The 22,619-nt window shown below is 44.1% G+C and overlaps 1 protein-coding gene across 1 annotated transcript in view; it reads left to right on the top strand.

The window, feature by feature from the left end:
• The window catches only part of LOC144541919 (collagen alpha-6(VI) chain-like), a 33,048-nt gene that overhangs the window by 7,681 nt on the left and 2,748 nt on the right, over positions 1 to 22,619 (top strand). The window contains 9 exon segments of the mRNA XM_078287055.1: positions 2 to 562; positions 1,003 to 1,560; positions 2,308 to 2,886; positions 10,674 to 11,252; positions 11,384 to 11,739; positions 12,395 to 12,473; positions 13,241 to 13,386; positions 15,145 to 15,227; positions 17,128 to 17,163. Coding sequence (XP_078143181.1) covers positions 2 to 562; positions 1,003 to 1,560; positions 2,308 to 2,886; positions 10,674 to 11,252; positions 11,384 to 11,739; positions 12,395 to 12,473; positions 13,241 to 13,386; positions 15,145 to 15,227; positions 17,128 to 17,163 — 2,977 coding nt within the window.

Genomic DNA, 22,619 nt, shown 5'->3' with positions numbered 1-22,619 from the left:
GGCTGTGTACAAACAGATGAAGCAGACATCTTCTTCCTGATCGACCACTCAGGAAGCATTTACCCTAAAGACTTCAAAGACATGAAGACGTTCATCACTGAGTTTCTCCATACCTTCCGTATTGGGCCGCAACATGTTCGCGTGGGGGTTGCAAAATACACAGATTTACCAAACTTGGAATTTGACCTGACAGCCCACTCAGATGTCAATTCATTAGAGAAGGCTGTGGAGAATATAAAACAAATAGGAGGTGGGACCAACACAGGAGCAGCGCTGTCATTCATGGGTCCCAACTTTGACAGAGCAATGGCCACTCGAGGTCACAAAGTCCCAGAGTACCTGGTTGTCATCACTGATGGGAAGTCTGCCGACGAGGTCAAGGCTCCTGCAGAGAAACTGAGGGCGCAGGGTGTCGTCATCTACGCCATTGGGGTGAAAAACGCAGACGAGACTGAGCTGGAAGAGATTGCTGGAAGCCCCGAGAAGACATTCTTTGTCAATGATTTCGATGCCCTGAAGCCCATCAAGGACGACATTATCACAGACATCTGTTCCCAAGATGGTAAGGGAAACTAGACTGTTATTCTTTTAAAAGGCATGTCTTGCATATTCTATGTTTTGGAGTTACTCACCACTGAAAGTATTCTATTGGTATGGATACAATGGATACTGCTCCAATGAGCCATTTCTGAATTTAATGTAGATCTGAAAATCAATTTAGCAAAATGGGAGAATTACATTATTACAATTGCTTCTTGTTATGAAGCATAGCATACATCTGTTTTAGGACTCAGAGCTAGAGAAAGTTACATCAGCAACAATAGTAACAATAATAGTAATAATAACCACAATAATAAAACAACTACATACCGTATATAGTATTTAAAAAGAAATAAGGTTACAAAGTGCTTTACATGGAATCTTAGCTGAATGCTTAAGACAAGAAAAGTAAGAGAAAAACAGGAACACTGCACCAACAGTTCTATTTTACTCTGTCCACAGTTTGCAAAGATGTACCAGGCGACCTCCTTTTTTTGATTGACAGCTCCGGTAGCATCAATTCGCCGGACTTCCAGAAAATGAAAGACTTCATGAAATCAGTCATCACCAAGTCTGTCCTTGGGCAGAATAAGGTGCACATCGGCGTCATGCAGTACAGCACTATCCAAAGACTGGAATTCCCTCTCAACCATTACTACGACAAAGGCGAAATGACGAAAGCTATAGATGATATGCAGCAGCTAGGCGGAGGCACGCACACAGGTGGTGCCATTTCTGATGTTTCACAGTATTTTGATGTATTCAGAGGAGGCCGTCCAGACCTGAGGCAGAGGCTTATACTGATAACAGATGGCGAGTCTCAGGACGAGGTCGCAGGTCCTGCTGAGGCTCTGAGAGCCAAAGGGGTCACGATCTACACCATCGGGGTGGTGAACGCCAACACCACTCAGCTGCTGGAGATCAGCGGTTCGCAGGACTGGATGTATGCTGAGAGGGATTTTGATGCACTGAAGGACCTGGAGAGCGAGGTGGCCATGGAGCTCTGCGATACCAAGGGAGGTGAGAGCAGATCGGGATTATTACAAAAATGATTCGGTGATTCAGGTGTTCTGGTGGTCAGTGGTCTAAGGCAGGTACCATGTAAACGCTAAGTCCTGGGTTTGAATCTGGCTCGAAACCTTTGTCACATGTCCCAGTTTTTCCTGTGTCTCTCTACTTTGTACTGTCCAATAAAGACAGAAATGCCCCAAAAATAATCTAAAAAAAATATAAGGTTTTGCTTGAATACTTATGAGTAATTCCACTGAAATTGACTTTCAAATTGGCATTAAGCATCTGCGACTTCTACCGACCTCTATCAGGGAGAATTGGAAGTGTCTTGAAACTCCAATGGGTGAGGTTTTTGTTCCAAAACAGAGTACAGGCTGGAAAGTGCGTTTTGAAAGCCATAAATCAAAGCAATAATCAGTAATCGTTGAGTCATTGGTACTGATTAAAGACCCTTTCAAAACCCTACAAATATATTATGGTCTGCTTTGTATTCAAAATAATATTGTCAATCAATTATTGACCTTCCTTATCTTTGCCTCTAACAATCTAAGATGTCCATCCATTCAGCAAAAGTCTCAGAGAAGGGGACTTTCCACCTCTCTGCTGTCCACATATCCTCAGTATGTCTGTATACTTGCAGGGAGGGGATGCAGATGAAGGTTAGAGGGAATAGGGGAGAAAGAGTGAATTAAGAGCTGTGGCTTTGGTAGAGTGTTTTCCAATTTTAACTGAACTTTGTCCTTTTTCTTCAACCAGAATGTAAGAAGACAGAAGTAGCTGATATTATTTTCCTGGTGGACGGCTCCACCAGCATAACCCTGCCCAAGTTCAGAAGCATGCTGAAGTTTATGGCATCGATGGTGAACCAAAACACTGTCGATGAAAAGCTGACTCGCTTTGGGGTAATTCTTTACTCCAATGACCCCAAATCCATGTTCACTCTCAACCAGTATTACTCCAAAAGAGAGGTTCTTAATGCCATAGTAGCTTTGAAGTCACCGTATGGGGACACCTACACAGGCAAGGCTCTGGAGTATTCCTTACAGTTCTTTAATGCTGAACATGGTGGTCGGGCGGCCTCCCAGGTGCCTCAGATTCTAATGGTGATCACAGACGGCGATGCTACAGACCGTAACAACCTGGTTGCGCCATCTAAGGCGCTGCAAGACAACGACATCAGTGTCTTCAGTATCGGAGTGGAAGGAGCCAACATAACTCAGCTGGAGATCATGGCTGGTGGTGACAAGTCCAGGGTTTTCTACGTGGACAATTTTGATGCCCTGGAAAATCTATACACAAATATTTCTCATGTCCTCTGCAGCAACACTAAGCCAGGTAGGATGCAACAAGTACAAATTTGGTACAGTCTCACTGCACATTTGTGGCACTGATGTATAGTTCTTTGTATAGAAGCAGTCATGATTTGTGAAAAATGTTTTCTCAAGTGCTGCAAACTGTGAGGAAGTTTGATAGCACACAAGCATATGTGACCTTAGAACAATATTGAGCAGGTCTTGGACCTCTTAAAGGTAAGCAGCCAGACACCGGATTAGTTTACAAAAATAATCTTTATTCACAATCCGTTAATTTGAAGAAACTATGGTCTTGAAGAGGCAAGTTGGACATCAGAAGTAACTTGGCTCCACAATATTAAAGTGCACCAGTGCCACAGGTTCACACACACTGTCAACTGCATCAATACAAGCTAAAATGAACGCCAGCTAGAGCTAACATGCGCAGCTGTAGGCTAAAGCAGTGACCAACACATGAACAACAGTCCTACAAATGCACACAACAGAACCGTATCATTCACACATAAAATACATCCCATGCTATCCAAATGAATACAAATAAATTTACTACAAGCAGCAGCAGCAATGCCCACTCACCCACTTCGGTAGACTATGCTTCCGTCTCTGGAGCTACAAGGGACCCGGGACCAACAGCTAGGACAACTGCCGCTAGGAAGAACCACATCCCATTAACTGCGCTAGCACAATACAATACTTAATACAATATAATCACATAACATCTTGAACAAAATACCAAAGACATACAAACAGCAAAATACCTGCGCAGCACTGGCTCATGCACACCACCCTCCGTGAGACTGCCCGGCCGATAGCACCTTTCTGTAAATAGTTTTCTTTTTAACCTCAATTCAGCAATCCAGACACTTTACCGGAGCTTAAGAATAAACTTTATCGACTATGTAAATATCCAAACCATACTCACGAGGCAAACGGAATGCACGAGCCCCGCTATCCGCACATCTTGTCTCTGGCTCAAACAAAGAGAAAAGTTTGCCCGTCCCAACCCCCGGAAATACACGTGAGGAAAGACAGGTGCCACACCTACACTACGTCCGACAGGCCACCTGACTTGTGTCCCCAGTTCCACCTGGCTACACTCACCCCTCCAAAAACTAATCAGAGTCCCACTGATGCTGCGATGTGCTAACACATGCCGCCCCACTCTCCCCACCTTGGTGACTGATGGCTGATCTTGGCAAATTGAACGGGTTCGAATGCATGCCAGCGGTGCTCCGTTTTGACCTTCGAAGGAGCACAGGAGACAAGGCTTCTCCCTCCTCTTCCTGAGCTCCAAGGTCGCTGTGCCGCATCTGCTCCTCATGCCCCAAGCCCGCAGCTCTTGCCTGATGATCCCGCTCCAACCATAAATTACTTGTCGCAAACTCATCTTCCGCCAGATGTTCGTCCGACCCGCTAGGAGCCCCGATACATATTATGCTCTCGGAGTCGGTGTCCTCGCCAACACTCTCTGGCTGTCCAACAACCCGCTTCAGCCTGACTTCCTTACTGTCTTCCTCCACTAGTGCTCCAGGGCCACACAGCAGGATCTCAGAACGATGAACATTCCGGGGAGGCCGCGAGGAATCCACTGGCACTACTGTATAGACTGGTTTATGAGGATTCAACCGACAGACTACCTGGTGGGGGGTGGAGAGCCAGAGATCCTGAATCTTATGCCTGCCAGTAAACTGCCGGTTCCGTACATAAACCAACTGTCCCGGCTGCAAGTCTGCATCCTTGGTCGGCGGCCCCAGGTGCTGGCGCCGAGACTCTGCTGCCTTTTCCATCTGCCTCCCAGCCTGGTCATAAGCCACCCGCAGCCGCTCCTGAACCCATTCTCCCACACCTCCAACGAAATCATCATCCCCTCCACCCAGCATGAGATCCAAAGGTATACAAGGAGCCTGTCCAAATAGGAGGAAGTAAGGGGAATACTCCGTGCTTTGATGTTCCGTAGTGTTATAGGCATATACAACTTCAGGAAGATACTCTGCCCATTTCCTCTTCTTCTCTGGAGTGAGGGCACGCAGCAGGTCATGGAGTGTTCGATTAAAACGTTCGCACTGTCCATTACCTTGCGGATGGTACGGAGTTGTTCTACTCTTCCTCATTCCATACAGCTTACAGAGCGACTGGACCACCTCAGCTTCGAAGCATCTGCCCTGATCTGAGTGCACCCGAGCTGGCACTCCATAAGGCTGAATCCAGTACTTGACCACACACTTGGCAACCGTTGTGGCCCGCTGGTCCCGGGTTGGCACTGCAACGGTAAACTTGGAGATTACATCAGTAAGGATCAAAACATTTTCTCTCCCATCTGACGAGGGCTCCAGGAGCGTGAAATCCATCGCCACCACTTCTAAGGGCCTGGACGCCAACAGGCTCCCCATAGATGTCACTACTTTTGGTTGTGGAGCCTTGGACACGATGCATCTCTCACAGGACTTACAAAAATCTTCAACATCCCGATACATACCAGGCCAATAACAGCGTACACTCACAAGCTTAAATGTTCGTTCGACCCCCTGGTGCCCATGCCCCCCATGCATCTGAGCCAGCACTTCCCCCCGCAATGACCTTGGCAGGACTAACTGCTTCTGTTGGCCTTCCTTCTGATTCTCCCGCTTACGATACAGAACCCCTTCGCAGTCCACCATCCTTTCCCATTGTCGCACCAGCTCTAATGTCCTTGGTGACTCCCCCAACCTCTCTTCCCGGCTGGGTTTCTCTGCTTTAAGCCAATACTTGCGGAAGGATGTAATTTCGGGATCGGCCTGTTGTAGCATGGCCAAGGACTCCATACTATAGGAAGGAAAGCTAGCGGTAGACTCGTGCATAGAGGGGGACACAATTGCCTGTTCCTCACTACTGGCAGCATGCCAGAGAGCAAGAGGGGTGGAGTGGCTGCCTGGGTGCAGATCCACTGCTCTTCCAGTGGGCGTCGGCTCAGAGTACTGCCTTGACAAGGCATCTGCAGCTGAATTCTGCCGGCCAGGGCGATATACAATCTGGAAGTCAAATCGGGCCAGCTCGGCAACCCACCGCTGTTCCACAGCCCCCAACTTCGCTGTCTGCAGGTGACTCAGCGGGTTGTTATCTGTCAGGACTGTGAACTTGTTGCCAATCAGGTACTCGGGGAACTTGTCTGTGACCGCCCATTTAAGGCCTAGCAACTCCAGCTTCATGGCGCTATAATTCTCCATGTTCCTTTCCGAGACCCGCAGCCCCCTACTTGCATATGCAACTGGCCTCCTCTGCCCACCAACCTCCTGGGAGAGGACGGCCCCCAGTCCTTGATGGCTGGCATCAATCTCCAGTGTGAATGATTTAGTAAAGTCAGCATACGCTAATACTGGAGCAGAAACTAGCTTCTGTTTAAGGGTCTGAAAAGCATCCTCACATGCAGGGCTCCAATGCTGGTGAAACAAGTGTGCAGGCAGGTGACGCCTGCTCTTCTTTGATGAACCGAGTGCAGAGAGGGCGTGGAGAGGAGCGGCAACGCTTGCAAAGTTCTTTACGAACCTCCTATAAAAGCTTGCAAAGCCCAGGAAAGACTGCAGCTCCGAACCACTCTGAGGTCTTCTCCACTCAGCCACCGCTCGAATCTTCCCTGGATCAGTCGACACGCCTTGCGCTGAGATGACATGACCCAGATAGGATACCTCCGACTTGAAAAAGGAGCACTTGCTGAGCTTCACTTTAAGGTTCTGCTCGAACCATGACAAGACCAAGTCCAACCGGAGAAGATGCTGTTCAAATGTTGAAGAAAAGACGACCACATCATCAAGATAGAGCAGCAAGGATTGAAATCGCTGATCACCCAAGATGCGCTCCATAAGCCGTTGGAATGACCCTGGTGCATTGCACAGGCCAAATGCCATTCTATTGAATTCATACAGCCCGAACGGAGTGCAAAATGCTGTCTTCGGTCTGTCCTTCTCCAACACCTCCACCTGGTTGTAGCCGCTGGCTAAGTCCAGAGTGGAGAACCACCTCGCACCACTCAAGGAATCCAAGGACTCTTCAATGCGTGGAAGCGGGTATGCATCCTTCCGGGTCTTCGCATTCAACCGCCTATAGTCAACACACATATGAATCGAACCGTCCTTCTTTCTGACAATCACCAAGGGGGAAGAGTACGGACTGCTGCTTTCCCTAATCACCCCCTGCTCTAGAAGCTTCTTGATGTGATCCTTCACTTCTTCATACTGACTAGGCAGAATCCTTCTATATCTCTGACTCACAGGGGCATCATCCATTACAGGGATCTCATGTTGAATAAGGCTTGTGCATCCCAAATCATTATCTGAACAAGCAAAAACATGAGAATATTTACACAACAACTGCCTGGCTTGCTTTGCCTGATTGTCTGTAAGCCCGGGAAAGAGCACCTGGGCTATCTCGGGAGGCACTTTCCTATCCCCTAAGGATATATGCTGCTCCCTAAGCGCAACCTGTTCTTCCTGTAGACCTACCCGCTCAAAGCAGATAGAAGCTCCCTCCCCAGCTATTATCTCTGCTGAATGCAGTGATGCAAGGCGTGTCTGAGGTTCCAACCTAACATCTGTGGAACCAACATTGATTATAGGAACAGCTAAATGTCCATTGCTAATCTCCACATATGCACTAGAGACCACTAGACCCCCGGGCAAGGTGCCCTCCTCCAACCCCAAAGGCTTGACTAGCACAGAAGACTGCGATGAGAACTGACTGTTAGGCCCAGATGCTGGGACAAAGCATACCGAACCAGCAGGGACTATGAAGGGGGAGGAGGCGGTAGCAAACTTCTTACCCTCTAACGAGACCACCTGCTCATTTTGACACACAGCAAAAGCAGTCTGCCAACCCTGACCGCATACAGGGGGTGGCAGTGGGCTAGGACCATCACCAGGGAATAAGAGCTGATAGCACTTTTCAATCACATTCATACCTATTAAACCCGGCACTGCTCGCTTACGGTCTTTTGCTGCCTGGCCAACTGGATCCTTCACCACCAATATACCCCTCTGTGGTATAGTCCTGCCCAGCGCCACCGCTTCAACATCAATTTCAAAGTAGCCGAGGTATGGGATATCCAAACCATTAGCGCCACTCAGTGACAGCCACCCACAGTCAGCCAAACCCTTACCCCATTTTGGCAGCAGATGTTCCCGAAAAAAACTTTCCGTAACAGAGGAAACATTTGACCCTGTGTCCAGTAAACATTGAAACTTTACCCCTCCCACGGCGACCTCCACGGTGGGGCACTCCCCCACAAGACATTCATATGTTTCTGGATCCATATCAGGTACTGTTCCTGAGCCTGACTGCACCCCACCTGTGGTTTGGCTCCTCACCGCAGGGGGAGAAAGTTTCCCTGTTGTTCTGATATTTGGGCCCCCCCGTCGCTCTCTATGGGTACCGTGGGTGTAAAATTGCTGTCTTGGCTACGGTTAGACCGCGAAGCAACGCAATACCGTGCAATGTGACCAACATTTTGACATTTAAAGCAGATGGGCTGGCCCGATGGATCAAATCGGGGCTCCCATCTACGGCTACCTGGTCGCCTGGACCCTGGTTCCTGCATATTAGATACTTTTCGCAACAAATCATCAATCAAAACCTGCTGTTTTTGTAAAATGTCCAAGACTTTAGCAAGGGTCGGGTCGGGTTTTATATCGATGGCAGCGGTAACTGCACTAGCCTCTATTGTTGCGGCTTCCATCTCACACGAGCCCACCACCCGCTTCATACGTTCTACACCGAACTCAGCTTCCTCCCCCCACTGGAGAGCTTCCTTGCGGAGATCAAAAAAAGACATTGTAGGTTGCTGCCGAATTGTTTTTTTTAGCTCCCTACGGAGGCCCACATCACAAACATTTTCAGCAAATTGGTAATGTAGAGCAAAGTCGCCACACCAAGCCTCTCTCACATTGCAATGATTAATTTCTTCCATAATAGCCATGAGCACATGGGAGTATTCACGCACTGACTCCCCCTCCCTCTGCCTTCTATCGAAGAACTGTTTTTGTAAACCCGTTTTGGATCTGTCCGTTCTGCTTGGGGGCGATATTTTATCTCCTGCCTAGCCTCTCCTCCTAGTTGTTCGTAAATGTAAGCTGCTTTTTCAGCACCTGTGTAGGGGCGATAACTTAAGGTGGCATTCAACTCATCTAACCACTCATAGAAAGTAGTGCTTGAACCCCCAGTGAAAACTGTACATTTTCTCTCTTTTGGCAGATATATAACACGCTCCCTAGAGCTATCAGCTAGGCTCTCACCTTCCCCCCCTTGCCCACTCACAGGCCTATGACTGGGGGAGGGAGGAGAGGGGGAAGCTACCCCTTGTTGTGCCTCCAACTGTCCCAATAAAGATTCATTTGCTTCTTTCAACTTAAACATGGTTTCCTTATCAGCCTGTACCCTTGCTCTAAGAGCTTGCAGTTCGGAGTGTACATCATCATAAGACATCTTCTTTACTTATCAAGCACACTGCACAGGTCACTTGACAACCGACCAACAACCCACTTGATCAGATGGGCAGGCGGAGAACTTCTGCTGAGCAGGCGGAGACCTCCGTTGTAGTTGGTTCTGCCGCTCTTCTCTCCGTGGTCCACTCCTCTCCATTCCGGTGTAGTCACTGCTTTAGCCCCCTTTCTAACTGTAATATATCACACCTTAAGCACTGTGCAAATCCAACCTGCCTCCTTATAGACTGCTATATTCCAATTGATATACCCTGCTCACAGCGCCAAATTGTGACCTTAGAACAATATTGAGCAGGTCTTGGACCTCTTAAAGGTAAGCAGCCAGACACCGGATTAGTTTACAAAAATAATCTTTATTCACAATCCGTTAATTTGAAGAAACTATGGTCTTGAAGAGGCAAGTTGGACATCAGAAGTAACTTGGCTCCACAATATTAAAGTGCACCAGTGCCACAGGTTCACACACACTGTCAACTGCATCAATACAAGCTAAAATGAACGCCAGCTAGAGCTAACATGCGCAGCTGTAGGCTAAAGCAGTGACCAACACATGAACAACAGTCCTACAAATGCACACAACAGAACCGTATCATTCACATATAAAATACATCCCATGCTATCCAAATGAATACAAATAAATTTATTACAAGCAGCAGCAGCAATGCCCACTCACCCACTACGGTAGACTATGCTTCCGTCTCTGGAGCTACAAGGGACCCGGGACCAACAGCTAGGACAACTGCCGCTAGGAAGAACCACATCCCATTAACTGCGCTAGCACAATACAATACTTAATACAATATAATCACATAACATCTTGAACAAAATACCAAAGACATACAAACAGCAAAATACCTGCGCAGCACTGGCTCATGCACACCACACACCGGCCGATAGCACCTTTCTGTAAATAGTTTTCTTTTTAACCTCAATTCAGCAATCCAGACACTTTACCGGAGCTTAAGAATAAATTTTATCGACTATGTAAATATCCAAACCATACTCACGAGGCAAACGGAATGCACGAGCCCCGCTATCCGCACATCTTGTCTCTGGCTCAAACAAAGAGAAAAGTTTGCCCGTCCCAACCCCCGGAAATACACGTGAGGAAAGACAGGTGCCACACCTACACTACGTCCGACAGGCCACCTGACTTGTGTCCCCAGTTCCACCTGGCTACACATAGAAGAATGGAGTATGTCTGTCCTTCTTGGCATAATGGTACTTTGTAATTTTATATATAATTAAATTGACAATTATTTAATGGTGCCCTTACTTATTAGCAACAATATGTGCATATACTCAAACATTTAAATGACCTTCCCTTGCTCTGCTTTGGCAGCTTGTGAGAAACAGAAGGCTGACTTGGTAATTTTGATGGATCAGTCAGGCAGCATCAGCCCGGATGACTACACCATCATGAAGACCTTTACAACAGAACTGGTGAGCAGCTTCAAAATCAGTTATGAGTTTGTGCACGTTGGAGTCGCGCAGTTCAGCACCACTCCTCAGAAGGAGTTTTACCTCAACCAGTACTACACCGAGGCAGAAGCGAACAAACACATCCTCGACTTGACGCAGCTCGGCGGAGACACCAACATTGAACGGGCCCTGGATTTCATTCGGGACTATTTCCAGGCGTCGCGGGGTAGCCGTATCTCCGCTGGGATTTCCCAGAATCTGGTGCTGATCACAGACGGCGAGTCGCACGATGATGTGGAGGATGCAGCCGACCGTCTCAGGGCTCTGGGGATTGAGGTGTTTGCCATCGGCATCGGAGACGTCCATGATCTGGAGCTCCTGCTGATCACTGGCACCCCAGAGAGGCTATTCACTGTGCAGAACTTTGGCAGCTTGGCAAACATCAAGCAAAAGGTGATCGACACCATCTGCAAAAACAAACCCATCCCAGGTCCATCTGGTGAGTTGAGAAGTGTGACTTTGTCTCTCTGTCTGTCTCCCTTACACCCCTCTCTCCTCCCTCTCTCTCTATCTGTCTCTGATGATATTGAATGACTGCCAATGATAAACTCATTTGTCTCTTTCCTGCAGCCTGCAGCATTGATATCGCCATGGGATTCGATATTTCTCAAAGGACTGGAGCTCCTGGTCAGCTCCTGGTCAGCGGCCAGACCAAGCTCCAGACCTTCCTGCCAGAGATCGTCCGCTATGTTTCCAGCCTACAGGGTCTGTGCTGCACCGGACGCACCCCCATCAAGCCCAACATCGCCTTCCGAGTGGTGAGTCGCGACGGACAAACCCTGTATGACTTCAACTTCGAGGGCTACAACGCGAATGTGGTGAACAAGGTCTTGGCCCTGCAGATGTCCGAGGCCACCTACTTCAACACGGCTCTGCTGCACTCCTTCAGAGACAAGTTGAAGGCAGAGTCCAACGCTGGCGTCAAGGTGAGTCTGAGATGCATTGTACACATTGCTTTGTGTATGCATGTCTTGCATACACAAAGACACCTCAACACCAATTTATTGTGTCGATGTCCCAGTCTATCAAACCCACACGTTTTGTTAAGGTGATGTTTTTCTATATTCTTCTGAATTATTCTGAATTAACACAGCAACATGTAAAAGTTAACGAGTGCCGTGTTTTTGTTTTCTTTGTCCTTTTTTCCCCAACACATTATGTGTAATGGTTCAATAAGGGAATCAAAAGGATTCAGATTCGATAAGCAGATTAAAAACTGGATTCATATTCGATGAAATACTTTCAAACCCCAACCTTAGTTATTACTTTCATACAGTGGTTACCAGTGGATGTGTACCGTCTGAAAAGTTTTTTTCCAAGTAGTGCACATGCAAAACAAGACTGGTCACTAACCAGCTGCCTGGTTATACACAAGCAGTTCCAGTTTTTGCCAAAGCACAGAGAGTCGTGCTTCAGGGGAATCGCGATCACAGTTGGAATATCAGATTGCTTGGTTGAAACAAACTGTTGTATCACAATGATTTTTAAATCTTTCTATATAAATATGATGATGGTGTGTAATTTTCTTTCCAAGGACTCACAGCTCTAGCAGTCTAACATGTGACTGACCTTGTCCCTCAGGTGCTGGTGATCTTCTCAGATGGACTCGATGAAGACGTGATGAAACTGGAGCAAGAATCAGAGCTTCTACGACAATCTGGTAAAAACTGGGGGATGCAGAGGTGTTTCCAGAATGTTTTACTCTTATTTTGTATTCTGCCATGCAAAGATACATAATTATTAATCTTAATTGAAGTAAAACCAAACCCCAAAATAATGATGTCATCAGTGAGTCTTTGCAAGTAATTCTTAGCATTTATTCAGACCTGCTCAGAGTGCCGTGTGGGTGGAGTTTACCACATCAGGACAATTCAGACAGTATCCAGGAAGTTGTCAATCAGAAAAGGTGCACTTTATTGATTTTCCAGTGGTTGTTTAAACTTTCTGGCACTTATTGTATCGTCCTTTGAAGCCAACCCACCCATCTGGCACACGTAGGATTACACAAATCATGTAAAGCATGAGCAAATACCAGTTGGCCCAAGTCTGCTATTTTGTGGAGGAAATCAGGGCAAAGGAAATACACTCGGCAAATGCCCTTTCTGAGGTTTTAAAGGTATCATATTGATGTTGAGCTTTACAGTGTAGTCAGTATTCAGAATCAGAATCAATTTAAAAACAATGTACAGTAAATGTACAGGAATTTGTCTTGGTGACACTGGCGCAGAGAAACATTGTCATACAAGACATTGTGCAAGACATACTATAAACTATACATATCAGTCTACATATCCTCATCCAACATGAGATATTCTATAGCCATGTGCTTTAGAGCAACATGTCATACATTATGGTTGCAGCTATCCTGCTAAGCCATTAGAGGAGGAGAGGTGCCTGAAGTAAACATCTTGTCTGATTTTTTTGCAGGAGTCCATGCTCTGCTGACCGTTGCCCTGGAGGGAGTCCACGATGCCAGCCAGCTCCAAATGGTGGAGTTTGGTCGAGGGTTCGGCTACAAGCTTCCTCTCAGCATCGGCATGCAGAGCGTCGGCAGCACCATTCTGAAACAGATTGTAAGTCATTACCGACGGGTTTAGTAGCCTCTTGAAGCCAGTTGAACTCATTTCAAGAGTCTAGACTGCCCAACAAGCGCAATATTGGTAGGAAATGCATGTGACATCATGGGAATACTATGAATAGGCTCGTTTGAGATGAGCAAAAGCCCATTGCATGATGGTTGGAAAAGTTGTCCGGCTTGCTCCGCTGACCCAACTGCGCGAGCCACGGGAATCTCGCGGGACCGAGGCGGCTGCAGTTTTTGGAGTGAGGCGCTGCAGCTGCTCTCCACCGACTGCACAGCTCCAAGGATGATGGGAAACAGTTGTATCACACACCCACAGTGAAATGAAGAGACTTACATTTTTATATCTATTCCAACCTACATCCATGATTCCAAGATGTCACTCCATGAGCACTCCATATACCATTTTATTAGAACGCTACAGACATATAATATTTTCCCTGTAATGCCTACATCAAAATAAAAATAAGTAACATGTGAAGGTCTGGGTCGTTTGAGCAGTGAGTGCGAGTGGCGGTAATGCACCTTTTAAGTAACCGCCGTTAAACAAAACTGAAGAAGAAGAAGAAGAGCAGTGAGTGTGCTGTTGGGAGTGTTCGGCTTGTTGATTCCTCACCTGACTGCACTCGGCTACTCTCGTCTATTTTCCAGGCAAGCAGGAAGTCATCTCAAACGAGCCTAACCTCTTCTTCTTGGTGCCAAGGAGGTTCTATATTGGTGCCTGGTGAGGGTGGAGGACGAAGTGCTCACTCGCTGCTGTTTAGGACACAGTTTGGTCACGTCCTGTGTGGAGATTTCCCACCAGCGACCATACCGACACCAGAATTGAATTTGGATAAACGGGGAGAAACTAAAGCGTCTCAGTTAGAGGAGCTGGGATGCTCTTCTCTGTTGCAGTGCCACTGAGCAGCTTAAATAACTATTTTACAGTTAATTTTCTCTTCCCAATTCATCCTGCAAAAAATGCTGGATGTTATGATGTAACCCCTGGAACATTAGTGTGTGACACTGATGATTTATACTGGTTCATGGAATAAAAATCTACTCTGGCACTGTCCAAGTAACTCAAGTGACACTTTGCAATTCACTTCTCCAGAGGTAACATATTTTAAACCTAATTCTCAGAAGGCTGTAGCAGTTCTGCTTTTTGCCCCAGAGAAAGAAATATCTCTTTTTTCGAGTTTTCTGATTTTGCTCTGGTGTGCAGCGAACAGAGCCTGATCCGCTGCTTGTTTAACAGCTGAAAGTCAAGTGGAAAAAATATGTAAATGACTTGCCATGTAAAGGAATGGTCACTGGCAAGAAAACAGCAGTGAGCTTTAGTGGGTTTAGAGTGACAGTGAAACTGTTTGCTTGCTATTTACTTTTTGTGGAAACGATCTACCACATACTTAGATCCATGAAATTTACTTTAATACTTTAATTAATTGGACAATACTATTTCACTGTACAATGAAATGTAAATTGCATGGATCTAAGTTTGCAGAAGATTTTCAGTCTGATTCGTTCTCCAGCCAGTAGAAACTCTACACACGTTTGTTGTTTATCTTTTAAGTATAAGGACCTTAAAAACAGACTACTGTCAACAAACTGTATCGCTACATAACTAAATTATTCCCTTATGCCCTTTTTCACTTCAACACCGTCTCTTCTTGCTCCCTCCCTCTCTTCTGACACTCATCTATCTGCTGTTTTTCTTGCCTGTCTTAATCTCTCCCTTTCACTCTCACTTCTCCTTCTTCCTCTCCAGGACACGGTGGCGGAGAGGGAGTGCTGTAACGGCATGTGTAAATGCTCCGGACATGAAGGCACCCGTGGCTCTCAGGGTCAAAGGTGACTGGAATACACACGCCTTTTACCTTTAACATGATGTCAAGAATGTTTGAAAAACTGTCAAAAACAATTGTAAGCTGGTTTGGGCTGAGACAAACAAAAAAACAAAAAAACAAAAAAAACAGACACTTGCAGTAATTTCATGAAATAAGCATACTTTAAAACAGTCCTGATTGAACGTCAGTATTTAGAATCAGATCAAGCAGGTCAACTTCATATCAAGTCCCATTTTCCATGCATTCCAAGGTCTCCCTTAAATGTATACTGTTACAAGTAAAGCATGGAGCCATGCAGGCTGCACTGCTGCTGGAAATTATATAGACCAACACTCTCAGCCTCACAGAGTTTGTTCTGTCCTGCTTCTGCAGCTTAGAAAGACAACTGACTTGAGTTATTGTTTTGTAAGAAAGAGTAAACTAGTTAAATTGTTTAATTATTCTTATTTTATGAGACATTAAGAGTTGACTGCAGCTGTTATTCAGAACTGTGTGAGGCAGAAGTGATTGCTTGCTTATAGTCAAGTCCCTTTAGAATATAAATATATAAATCATATCACTCTGAGACAAAAAGTCTTCTTTTACACTATAAAAAACATCAGAGACAAATAAAGTTTTAAAGAGTTGCCGTGCAGAGAGTCCAGTTACCTTTAAGAATGAAGATTGCTGTCAGTTTAACAGATTGTGTATCAGTGTTTCTCAATCAATGTTATAAATGTTTCTAAAAATGTCCGGTCAGCAGGACTCAGGATGGGCTCAGGGATCCTGTCTGATGAATTTGACTTTCCTTCTGATTGGCTGCTTGTACATTTTACATTTTAGTCATTTAACTGAGTCTCTTATCAAAGGAGACTTGCATTGAGGTCGACAGTAGAACAAGCTTCACTTCCTAAAGCACCAACACTCTTCTATAAGACAGGAGGATGATCAGGAGGGAGATAGAGAAGAAGGCATGTGAAGTGTCAGTATGGTTTTAGTTGTGGCTGGAGTTTCATTAATGACTCTTGAGAGTTTTGATTAGTTTTCCATTGAACCTTTTCCTTTCCTCCTAACCGGCTCTGGTTTCTATCAACAGGACGTGCCTGGACCACAGTAAGTAGGTAAGTAAGTAAAACTTTATATAGGGCTTTCTTAAACATGCAGTTACAAAGAGAAGGAAAAGAAACAGAAAAAGAAAATAAATGCATATAAGAATACAAACAACATGCAGACAGTAAATACATACGGACATTAATACACACATCAGCCCCTTTCACACATGAAACCCGTAAATTTGCTGGATTAATTTTTCCGGTAAAGACAGCAGTTTCTGTTCACACAAGACACGCCTGTCCGCTATTTTAACGTAATGCTGCCATTCACACAATACTGGCGATACCGTTTCCTCTGTTGTCATTTCGCGCTGCAGTTTGAAAACACGGTGGGTGAAGACACCAAATTAAATCTCTTGGTCCGCCCAGACGCTGAGGAGCTGCTCGTATTTTCACATCTGTCCAATTTCATGTTTTTGCCAATTCTTTGTCAAAAAAGCTATAGCCCGTGCAAAGCCTTATAAGTAATTAAGAGAACAGCCTGGCCGCCACATTCTGCAGCAGCTGCAGCCGAGCCACAGCAGCTTGGCTGAGGAGAGTGAACAGGACATTACAGTAGTCTGGTCTTGAGAAAATAAAAGCATGAATGGTGCGCTCCAGATCCTTGGCTGACAAAACTGTTTCTCAGTTGGAGGAAACAGGACCGAACCAGCTTGTTAACATGCTGCTCCAACTTCTCGTGTGGGTCAAAGATAACACCAAGATTCCTACAGGAGGGCTTGACCCACACAGATGATACTGATACTGATGAATCTTGTTAGTGATGTGATGAGGACCAATAACAAGAACCTGTGTCTGTGTTTGTGTCTCCAGGAGGAGAGAGGATCGCCTGGACCCAGTGGACAGAAGGTACAGGACAGATAGATAGATAGATAGATAGATAGATAGATAGATAGATAGATAGATAGATAGACAGGTAGGTAGATTATGAAATGTTATTAAATTAATGGGATCACAATGGTGGTGACCATCCACATGATGTAGAAACAGTGTTTTAGTCTGTGGTGAAACAGAAACTAGGGTTCCACCTGCTTGGGGTTTTGAAGGCTAATGCTGATATTTATTGGATTGAAAATGGAAACAATATTTTGTGCTGATATGAAATATCTTTAAATTTAAACATTTTGATTTGCTGGAAAAAAAACAAAACAATCCAGATAATTCCAAGTATTCAGTGTTTCACCCAAAATGTTATTCCTGTCAGGGTGGAAAAGCCTCTGAAACAGAATTGAGACCATCATGGGACACTAAAACTCTCCACTGAAAGCCAGGATGATACTACAACTACGACAACTGCAGCCGCTACTACTGCTACTACAAGTACTACAAGTACTACTACTGCTACTACAAGTACTACTACTGCTACTGCTACTACAAGTACTACAAGTACTGCTACTGCTACTACAAGTACTACTACTGCTACTGCAAGTACTACTACTGCTACTACAAGTACTACAAGTACTGCTACTGCTACTACAAGTACTACTACTGCTACTACAAGTACTACTACTGCTACTAAAAGTACTACTGATATTGTAGGTAGAGTTTAGGGGTTTCCGGGGGGCATGTCACCCCAAATTGGACTGTGATGATGATGAATGCAGAACTGCAAAGCATTAATAAACATATACATTTGAAAATACATATGGAAGTTTGGTACTGAATTAATATTTTTTTTATTTTATTTAACTGTTTTTGTGTAATATCGACATACATTGTTGTGTTGTTTAATATCATCGTGGGATGAGTGTGTGATTCCATAGCATGTTTCTGCTGTTTGCCAGTAGGCTTGGCTGTGAAATGCAAATGAAACATGGATGCCAGAATCTTCTTTAAATGTCGACATGTCACAGAAAATGAAATCGTTTCATCTGACAGTGTTTCTCTGTTGACTGCTGAACCGATCAACAATAAAGATCACATTCCTTGCACTTCTACAGACAACGAAAATACTAACCATCCAGAAACTGGCCATGCTGGAGCTAGCCATGACAAACATGCATCAAACACGGCATTGATCCGCTGTTACAAAACTATCCAACCCCGCTCAAAATTGATGTTCACGTCACTGCCACCGAAATGGAGCTTTTTGCACTCAAAAGGTGAGGTCACCTTAACAACACTTAATGAACTGATCATTCAGATGTGTCCGAACTTCTATAAAGTTGTGCAGTCGGCTCTCTCGCTGCCGGTCGGGAGTGCAACATCCCAAAGAAGTTTTTATGCCATGAGACAGATACATAACTGGCTACGCTCCAGCATGAGAGATCAAAGATTCTCCTCACTGGATCTTCTCAGTGTTGAATGGGACTTGACTGAATGATTGGGCCTGGAGAAGATAGAGGAAATAAACAGCAATAGGAAAATACAGTGCATCATTATTCATTAAGGTAAGCGTCATATTCTTTGTATATTTGTAATATGTATTGGCCTGTAGGCTGGGCGAATGTGTGAACACTTCCTGTTTTTCTCCCAGTGTGGGACATATGCGCCACTTGTTGTCAGTCTGTGTTTGTTTGCTGCAGAACACATTTTGGCAGTTTGGGAAATTTCTGGAATTACATAATCCAAACCCAAACAGGAGCTTTGACCTGTGATCAGGCTCCAGTTTAACCCTGTGAAGCACAGCTGGTGAATTAACTTCTTTTTATAGAACAAAAATGGAACTTAAACTTAAGCTGAAATGTAAAAATCTGATCGATAAGTAATCACACATATTCACGTTAAAGGAAAATAGCAGATAGTAAAAAACAGCAGTTTGGTGTATATATAATGCCTATAACGCTGTAATGCCTTTGCTATCTGGTGCCTTGGCAGCAAAGTGTCTCCTGTAGTTTTCAACCTAGACTTTGGAACGACAAGCAGAGCTGCCAGAGGACCTCAGGCTGCGTCCGGGGGGATAAAAGGTCAGAGACGTAGGGAGGGGCCAGCCCGCGCCTGGCCTTAAAAGTAATTGAAATCATTTTAAAATCAGTCCTGAAAGTGACAGTCAGCCAGTGCAAGGATGCTAAAAGGGGGATGATATGGTCACACTTCTTGGAAAGTTCACGAACCTCTGCTTCACTGCTTCTCTTCTCTGGCCAATCCAACACACACACACACACACACACACACACACACACACACACACACACACACACACACCTCTCCTCTTTGATGGACTGTTGGGCAGGACAGGTTGCTGCTGTGTGATGTATTGTACAGTACTGTAGTGTATTGTAGTGTAGTATCATGTGTAGTATGAGTGGGAGGAGCCCCCCCCCCCCTCCCTACATGGCCACGGGACTCCTGACTTTGTGCAGCAGCGGACGCGGAGCGGTGGAGCTGTAAGTTTCTTTTCTCTTCATCTGCATGAAAATATTAAATATCACATTCACACTGAAAGATAACGGGACAAAATGAAAAGAAGCTGCAGCTTTGTGCGAAAGTCAGCTCACCTTTAGATCTGCAGATTAAAGTTTACCTGTCTGATCCAAATCTTTATGAGCTGAATTATAGGCTATATATATTCTATATCACAGAAAGCAATATCAAACTGATGTAAATTAGTTTGTATAAGAATAGGAATAAGACATTTATCCTTTTAAGGGAAAAAAGTATCAAGTAATTCATTCATGTTTGCTTATATTGATGGTGGTTTGTGTTATGAAGAAATCCTACAAAAATTAATTACAAAGAAAAGGGGGCAGGAACTGTAAGTTTTTCTTCTTGCTCCTTTTCCATCATGGTGTGTGTGTAGGCTATATGGGTACAAATGACATTAGAGTTGAATATTTTGTTTAGAATGTATATATATATATACATAGTCTCTTATGTTTCAGTTAAATGATTTACTGCTGTGAACGAAATAAGATTCAATCAGAGTTGATTCACCTTTTTATGTGAACGGCCATTCAGTCATTTAATACTTATTCAGAAACCACTTGAGAAAGCTTTCAAATGAAAAACACAAAAATCTTGATAACCAAGAACTGTGCTGTGAATACCACACAGCCCTGAAACAATACAAGAAAATTATTAATCAAAAAAGGGCAAAATATACAGATAATGTACTAGTCAAACTAGAAGAGGTAATAGACCAAAATTCATTTTGGAATCTGTGGAAAAAACTCAGCCCATCCAAACATAAAGATGATGACGTTGCAGTCTAGAATGGCAATGCTTGGAAAAAATATTTTTTCAATCTATATCAAAATCCAGAACACCATGATCTAAACATACACAATACTTCCACCATTGAGAAATTGAAATCATTAGAAATAGCAATAAAAAATAACCAAAACACTCTAGACAGCCCAGTCACATTGGACGAGCTAAAAGAAAAACGTACAGATCTGAAAATTGGAAAGGCGTGTGGTATTGATGGTATCAGAACAGAAATGATCAAATACAGCAGTAATAAACTTCAAATAGCCATACTAAAATTATTCAATCTGGTTATAGAAAGCGGCATATATCCTGAAATTTGGAACAAGGGACTGATTACTTCTATATTTAAGAATGGTGATAATCTGAACTCCCATAACTAAAGAGTTGTATGTGTGAACTCTAACCTGGGGAAGCTATTCTGTAGCATTATAAATTCAAGAATTATATCCTTCCTTACAGAAAACAATGTACTAAATAAATCCCAAATCGGCTTTATGCCAAAGCATAGAACAACAGACCACACACTTACCCTCAGGGGCGTGCACAGACTCTCTAAGGGGCAAAAACATGAAAAAGGGGCACCTCTTCCACCTGCACCAGCCTGAAGCCACCTGGGTTTGGGGGGCATAAGTGCATGTTGATATAGCCCCCCAATGTGAATATACGTTTAGGCTGAATTATGTCACACACACACTCACACTATCTCTCTCTCTTTCTCTCTCACACACACACACACCTTACGCAAGTGTGTCTTTCAGTGGCATGGACACTTTCTGAGAAGGCACTTTTTCATTTTTTTTTGTGTTGTTAGGGCCGGCCTCATATATTACTTTATATAGTCTTAGAAATACACAAAGACAGATGCAGTTCTTTGCAGTTTCTCTGCGCTCCATCTGATGAACAAGCCAAACCCTCCCTCCTTTCCAGGTTAACCCTAACATCACATAGACACCAGTGAATAGGTTATAACTGGGATGATTAATCAAATCAAAATGTGGATACCAACTCTTACTCTGCGATCCATGTTTTATTTATTAAATTAAATAAAATGTCATCAGGAATAATAAGACAATGCTGTTGACCATTTATTAAAAAAACTTCCACGGGTTTAAATTTGGGGAAAAAACTGAAAAAATAGGGGGAAATGGTCTAAAAAAAACTTTCCTGTATCAGACTAAATTCACAGGAAAATCCTCCTATTGACTGTGTTTTTGAAAATATGAATGACCTCTGTGCGGTCGATGCTGATCCCTCTCAGTGGACAGCAGCAGATCTGAGAGCTTGTCTTCACCACAGCTGTTACTGAGCTTGTTTTTTACCAGCTTCAGCTTTGAAGAAAGACTGTTCCGCTGAAGCAGCTGTAATAGGACTATAGCTGCTAGCTGACACTTACTTGCCACAGTAATATTAGCTTCAACTCAAGCTAGATGCCTCATTTAAACTTCAAAGCTAGCTATCAATAACTTACCAAAACCATCAATAAAATATGAGATTGACTATAAGCTAGCTAGAGAAAATAACACAGAGCTAGCAGGCAAATACTTACTTTATTCTTTGTTTTCTTAATTACAGTGTTGAGGCAAAGACAGCAGCAGTTCCACTAGATGCTGCATGGATGTTGCAGGATGCAATTTATCTATTTATCTTGACTGCTGCGTTAATTTTAAGTCTATTTCTAGGCTATAGCCAACTTCTCTAATCTAAACCACTGTCTATTTATGAATATGCAAAATCATTATATATCAACTTGCTAAATTAAATTTAGTCAAGTAAAAAATTCTTCATTAAAGTCTGACCTAACACCAACATAATTTCAAATCAAAATTGAATGAATAGAATGACATAGGCCTAGAGGTCTGCTAAATGAAAACAATTATTAAGATACTTTTAAAATGGCACAAACTCATCAACCTACACTTACTGTGAACACACATGTAAACAGACAACACATGTACACACACACACATCCGTGCAAACACTCACAAATACACACATACAAACACACAGTCTAGGGTGCTAGCCTGGCTGACAGACCAACAGGTAAACAGCGAGTCAGTGCATCAGTGATGTTAGGGCCCTATGGTAGAAAAAACATGTTTCCTTGTGATTTTTTGGCAAAAATGAAGTGTCCCATTAGAATGTCCCTTTGGATGAAA

The sequence above is a fragment of the Centroberyx gerrardi genome, chromosome 12 (genome assembly GCF_048128805.1).
Source record: "Centroberyx gerrardi isolate f3 chromosome 12, fCenGer3.hap1.cur.20231027, whole genome shotgun sequence".
In the NCBI taxonomy this organism is placed as follows: Eukaryota; Metazoa; Chordata; class Actinopteri; order Beryciformes; family Berycidae; genus Centroberyx; species Centroberyx gerrardi.
The sequence above is the reverse complement of the archived record's forward strand: the minus strand, read 5'-3'. Positions and strand labels throughout refer to the sequence as shown.